General features: G+C 35.8%; 1 protein-coding gene across 1 annotated transcript; it reads left to right on the top strand.

The window, feature by feature from the left end:
* The first annotated feature begins 782 nt into the window (after positions 1–782).
* On the top strand, positions 783–3,396 carry LOC114754019 (pentatricopeptide repeat-containing protein At1g62914, mitochondrial-like). Its single transcript, XM_028942744.1, has one exon. It carries the CDS (start codon positions 964–966, stop codon positions 3,394–3,396), a length of 2,433 nt encoding a protein of 810 aa, XP_028798577.1. The 5' UTR covers positions 783–963.
* The last annotated feature ends 3,451 nt before the right edge of the window (positions 3,397–6,847 follow it).

Here is a 6,847-nt window from a genome sequence, read left to right as displayed (position 1 = left end):
ATTTTTTGTTTGAGAGTTATTATGGGCAATTTTTGGCCCCAAAAACGTTATCATGGATGTTTTATTTATGCATATAGTTTGTGTTTAAAAAGATACTTGCATCTAATAAAAAAGTATTTATATTATAACTCCTGGAACACTCAACATTCGTTCTTATCTTCTAATGAGTTTATTTTTTTGATCAAAAATTTTTTATCAGACACATCAATAATTATACTCCTCCGGTCCTAATTATAAGACCCAATTGACTTATTTGAGGAGATTAAGGAAGTAAGTTAAGTTGATTATTTATAATAAATAAGTGTTGTTATTCCTAAAATATCCTTGCTAATTAAGTATATTGGCTAAAACTATCATTATTAGAAGGATTATCTTGGAAAAAAATGCATAAATATAAGAGAGAAAATGGATTGGGTCTTATAATTAGGACCAAATAAAAAGTCAAATTGGGTCTTATAATAAGGATCGGAGGAGTATATATTTATATGTGTGTACATTTTTATATCCACAATTTAATTTACTAACAAATATGCACCCCAAAAATGACCTAGTTTTGTTTATGTTCTGCCATAATTTGTAGGACTGTTAACCCAATACAAAGGCCCAGTTGGTAAAAATGGAAAAAGATATTTTGAAGGCCCTACTGACTATAAAAAGGCCTACAAATCCAATGGCCCATATTATTGGCCCAGCGGAGCTTCTTGTTGTTCCCTCCCAAAAGGAAGTTCGGGATGCCATCGTACCCAACAGCGCTGCAAGCGTTAACGCGCCAGGCATGTGCATTTGCCTTTGCAAATCCATCTCTCCAATCGCTATGGTGATAGAGACGAAGAAGAAGAGGGAGAAAGCAGTGGCGATAAGAATGGCATGGAGGGATCGGAACGGGGTTCAGAGACATTTGAGTGTTCTTTCTAATTAGCTGGTTTAACTGTGCTGATTTCTGGAAGTATTAATTCTGCGGTAATGGTACTGGGGTTAAATCAACTGATAAAGGTGTCTGCTTATAGATGCTTGAGTCATTTTTGTGCAAACCCTTTATGTTTTATTAGATTGAGTGTATTCTCAACTGCGAATTTTGGGAGTCAAAGTGAGGGGGAATGTAAAGCCAACAATATCAATGATGGGTATGATGGTTCTGTGGTTCCTGGGGAATTACGTTTTGCAGGAAGTGCCCGTGATGATACTTGTATCCCTCAAAACTTCAATTTTGGGTGTCTTAACAATGTTGAGTCGCATGAGCTCTACCAAGATGAAGTAGAAGAAGATCATGAATATGAAGGACAGCATGGTAGTGATGATGATAGTCTTGAGGTTCTTAGCACCTTTCAAGGCAGTCACAAACAGACAGTAGACATTAGGAAATTTGACATTGACGAGAATGAATATAGACACCCTTTAGTCAGAGAAACTAGCAGGTTAATTACGCTCAGGTCAGCTTGGGACCCAAAACTGGAAGGAGAATTGAGGCACTTGTTAAGAAGCCTCAAGCCCCCTCAAGTTTGTGCTGTTTTACGCTCCCAAGATGACGAGCGTGTAGCTTTGAATTTTTTCTATTGGGCTGATCGGCAGTGGCGTTATCGACATAACATTATGGTCTACTATAATATGTTGGAAGTCCTTAGCAAGACTAAACTGTGTCAAGGTGCTAGGCGAGTTCTTCGGTTGATGACCCGCAGGGGAATTAAGTGTTCGCCTGAAGCTTTTGGGTATGTGATGGTGTCATATAGTCGTGCAGGCAAGTTAAGGAATGCCCTTCAAATTTTGACCTTGATGCAGAAATCTGGTGTTGACCCTAATTTATCGATATGTAACACTGCCATATATGCCTTGGTGAAGGGGAAGAAACTGAAAAATGCACTGAGGTTCTTGGAAAGAATGCAACTAATAGGAATCAAACCCAATGCTGTTAGTTATAACTGCTTGATTAAGGGGTTCTGTGATTTAAATCAAATTGAGGGTGCATTGGAGCTTATCACTAATATGCCATCTAAAGGATGCATGCCTGATAAAGTTAGTTACTATACGGTGATGACTTTCCTCTGTAAGGAGAAAAGAATTGAAGAACTGAAGCAGTTAATGGAGAATATGGTAAGGTACAGTAAATTAATACCAGATCAGGTTACATATAATACACTTATCCATGTACTTTCAAAGCATGGACATGCAGATGATGCTCTTTCTTTTCTAAAGGAAGCAGAAGAGAAAGGTTTTCGCATTGATAAGGTTGGGTATAGTGCAGTAGTTCACTCTTTTTGCAAGAAGGGCAGGATGGGTGAGGCAAAGAATTTAGTGAACAATATGTATGTGCAGGGTTGTATACCTGATGTAGTGACATATACTGCCGTTATTGATGGATTTTGTCGCACGGGAAATGTAGATGAAGCTAAAAGGATGCTGCAACAGATGTACAAACATGGGTGCAAGCCCAATACTGTATCATATACAGCTCTGTTGAATGGCCTCTGTCGAAGTGGAAAGTCAGTTGAGGCAAGAGAAATGATAAATACAAGTGAGGAGCATTGGTGGAGTCCAAATGCTGTCACTTACAGTGCTGTCATGCATGGGTTGCGGAGGGAGGGGAAATTATCTGAGGCCTGTGATCTGGTCAGGGAAATGATTAAAAAGGGGTTTTTCCCAACACCAGTTGACATTAACTTGCTTCTCCAGTCTCTATGTCAAGAAGGGAAAATAACTGAGGCTAAAAAATTTATGGAAGAATGTCTGAATAAGGGCTGTGCCATTAATGCCGTCAACTTTACCACTGTGATTAACGGCTTTTGTCAGATGGGTGACTTAGATGCTGCTTTGTCTGTGCTTGATGACATGTATTTAAGCAACAAACATCCTGATGCAGTCACATATACGGCACTATTTGATGCATTTGGGAAGAAAGGTAGATTGGAAGAGGCTTCTGAACTCATCATGAAAATGCTTAACAAAGGTTTGGTTCCTACTCCGGTAACATATAGGACAGTCATACACCGGTATTGTCAATGGGGCAGAGTGGAGGATTTGTTGAGATTATTGGATAAAATGCTTGCCAGGCAAACATTCAGAATGGCTTACAATCAGGTTATTGAGAAGCTCTGTGATTTTGGGAACCTTGAGGAAGCTGATAAACTTTTAGGGAAGGTTTTGAGAACTGCTTCAAAACTTGATGCTAAGACATGCCATGTTCTGATGGAAAGCTATCTGAGTAAAGGGATGGCTCTGTCAGCATATAAGATGGCTAGTAGAATGTTTAGCCGCAATTTGATTCCTGACCTTAAGTTGTGTGAGAAAGTGAGCAAGAAACTGACAACGGATGGTATGTTGGTGGAGGCTGATAACCTCATGTTAAGATTTGTTGAGCGTGGATGTATAATGCCACAGAAGGGGACTCATCTGTCGAGTTAATTTTTGGTTGAGATTCAAATGGTACATACATCGTATTTTTGCTTTATCATTTTACATTGTTGATATTCCATATTCTTTAGTTAGGCTTTCACATAATATTTATACTTATTTAGTCATACATTTAACCTCCTTAATACTGATAGATTATGTCTTGATTCTTTGCAGTTGTTCACTTGTTCTTACGTAATGTTACTGCTGGTTCTTATGGATCAATGTTGAAAGTCCCCCCCCCCCGGGGCTATGCGTTTCCCGTATTGAAGATGAAACAATTGGGAGCGGATGCCCTTTATTGAACTGTTGAAGGATCTCTCAAAGTTTCTTGGTGCAAATGTTAATAAATAAGTATAATGGTGCCTATCATAAGAACAATGATGCTTTACTTAGATTCATAGATTCCCTTGCAAAGAACGTAGACGATGAATTTGGCTCTGTATATGCCTGACCTGGGCGAAGGAGTTGTGAGGTCAAGTGTATCAAGCTATGCTCACATGGAGATGTGCTTTGCGGGCTGCCTTGAGAATGCAATGTAGGTATGATGTTACCATTCTAATCTTAATCTGTTTTCAAATTAGCTTCATGAGTGAATCACTTACTGTTGATGCTTCTCTTTCCTTTTTCTCCACTGAGAGAACCCATCTTCCTGAATTAATGCAACAATTGTCCTTCTTCTGTCAAGTCTTGTGATCAACGTCTCATTGATACGAAATACTGAAATATAGCAGCCTATATTCACAGAACATTAACAATACCGATCATTTCTCATCCTTCTTCGCCAATAACTAATTTTCTGCCTAGAATTGTTGTCCTCATGGCTTTTTGACTGTTTTACCTAGGAAGACAGTGGCTAACAATAAACTGAAACATGACCACTCACTCAAATCAGTTGCCAATATGATGAAAATATAGCTATAATTTTCTTATTTAAAAATTCTATTTATTAAACTGTGCTTCATGTCAAAGATGGAGCTGTCTTGAATACGCTATTTCTGTGCTCTTGTTGCCAACATCCAATATAGTGGCCCTTGCAGTGCTAACAATCAACTGAAGCATCACCACTCAATTTAGCTGCCAATATGTATATGAATGAATCAGGATATATCTCTAATGTTGCCCACCAACTTTATGTCATGTCAAAGACGGAGCTTTCTTAAACATGCGGTTTATGTGTTTCTTGTTGTATTTACCTTTTGTGTTCACCTTGTAACTGCAGAGAATACAGCTGCAAAGAATAATTGTCGGTTGGCAGAGACAAGAGCAATGTTGGTTTTAGCTGACTGTTAGGAGAAACCAAGAACTCTTGATTTCTTGACATGTTAAAAAAATGTCGGGAACCTTTTTACTTCCATGTTGGTTGAAGCACGCTTGATGGCATCAAATAGTTGAGTGGATAACCATGAAGATCCCATTGTGGTGATGAAGAAAAACGAAGATGATGGATGTTCCTTGTGGATGACAATAATGGGTCCAAACATAATTTTGGTGACAGGATGATGGCATTGAAGCTTTTGACCCAACCTTGTGTCAAATGGCTTTTGTACTCTCACCTCTGTTACTTTCATCTCTTCAGCTTCAGAGTTATGAACATCAACCTCGGATGATGTGAGAATGTAATAATTCTTTTTGGACCAGCTTCCAAAAATATCGATGATATTGGAATCAGTTTTTCCTACAATTCCTTTGTATTTGGTTGGATACTTTGTATAGTTAAAGCCTTGAAGGTAGGAGAACTTTCTGGTCCAATAAGATCTTGATGGTAACGGCTGCTTCGTTGCTCTAATCATGTCGATCCGTTTAGGGGCCAGTTTAACACGCGATGTTTTTTTTCCTGATAAAAAAAAAAAAAAAGACACATGATGTTGCTAATGCCCTTTTCTCCTCCCCTTTACTTTCAACATCAACTTAAAAAAAAAAAAAACGACTCCTTTTTATTTTTAGAAGCTACTGAACCTTTTAAATCAATTTTCAAAGTTAATTTTAGCAGTTTATGTCACGAGAAGATAAGGAAAAGTAAACAGAATATCATGCACGTTAAAATTGACCAAAAGATTTCCAATGAAATGCTTTGAGATTGCGAATATAAAGATATCATTCCCCAAAATTTTGATTAGATACTTAGGGGGTGTTTGGGTATCATCCCCAACCATGGTTTGGGAAAAGAGTGAGCCAAACAGAGAGAAATAATCTGAAACTATGGTTTGGGCCAAAATCATGGTTTTAGAGCCCAAAATTATGGTTTCAGGAGAAGTGAATCCATTCTACTTCTGGCTCAAATTGGACAGTATGATTGTGCCTGTCAAAGTAGATTTCAATAATAATACGACTTTAACACCCCTCAATTATTTTTTTATAAACATATTTAATCTTGTATCTTATAAATATATATACACATATTAATTATTTATTAATTACATTATCTTATGTATTATTAATTATGTTGGTAAAAAATATATTAACAATTTTATTCATTCAAATTAAAATATATTATAAAATCTATATTTTATATAATTATCATATTAACTTATGTCTTTTTTAGTAATTTACATATATAAAAAGTGTTCTGATAATAACTATCCAAACACTCTCATTTTATCAGAATTACTTTTTCACAAAATTTATTTTTCAGAAGTTATTTTCCAAATCATGATTTGGTTTTATCTAAACACTCCTTTAATAGTAAATACGTTGAAGTTCGTTGCATGAACATTCAAAAACATATCAATCACACAACATGGGAAGATCAAAAAGGAGAAAAAGGAAAAAAAGAAAAGTAGAAAAGAAATGGCGTGCGTGTCGTGGGGACTTTATTCTCCTTTTTCTTTTTACTTTTTCAATTGGAAATCAAGGGCATTTTTCATTTATTTTTTTTATAATATCACTCAGGTTCTATATCTTTTTGTTATGTAAATAAAATATTGTGTGAGATTTGTTGTATAGTGTAATTTTATTTTGCTAATTAGTGAGCAACAATTTTAGTAGTGGTATAAAAGTGATTGTGATTAATTAAGTTTTATCAAAATATGATTTAAAAGTAAATGATTAAATTGAAAGTATGTATAGAACTTTAGAGCTCCATTGTGTCGCTTTCATCTACTTGTGCGTGCGTGCTCATTATGAAAAAATATGTGCCATAAAAAATAATGTAAAGAATGATTAAGAAAAAGGAAATACAATGGCAAAAAAAAAGAAAAAGAAAAAAAAGGAAACAGTGATTGGAAAAAAAAAAGACTTTTCACTAAAAAAAAAAAGGAGATTGTGTGATTGAGAATGAAAGTTACAACGTGTTTATCTAAGTTACTTATTGATATTCGCTCTTCTAAAAGCCAAATTTATGGTTATAATAAGTAAATTAAAAGAAGCACAGTGAAGTATCATTCATGGAAAACTTATTCACTGTGATCAAATTTAAAAACTATTACCCAATCGTTCGTGTCAAAAGGGAAGGAATTCGATT

The sequence above is a fragment of the Neltuma alba genome, unplaced genomic scaffold (assembly GCF_004799145.2).
Source record: "Neltuma alba isolate B1F8T4 unplaced genomic scaffold, ASM479914v2 tig00008405_pilon, whole genome shotgun sequence".
Lineage (NCBI taxonomy): Eukaryota > Viridiplantae > Streptophyta > Magnoliopsida > Fabales > Fabaceae > Neltuma > Neltuma alba.
The sequence above is the reverse complement of the archived record's forward strand: the minus strand, read 5'-3'. Positions and strand labels throughout refer to the sequence as shown.

What these genes read in the sequence shown, in the direction of transcription:
- LOC114754019 (XM_028942744.1), top strand. Translation starts at nt 964, where the DNA reads ATGGTACTGGGGTTAAATCAACTGATAAAGGTGTCTGCTTATAGATGC.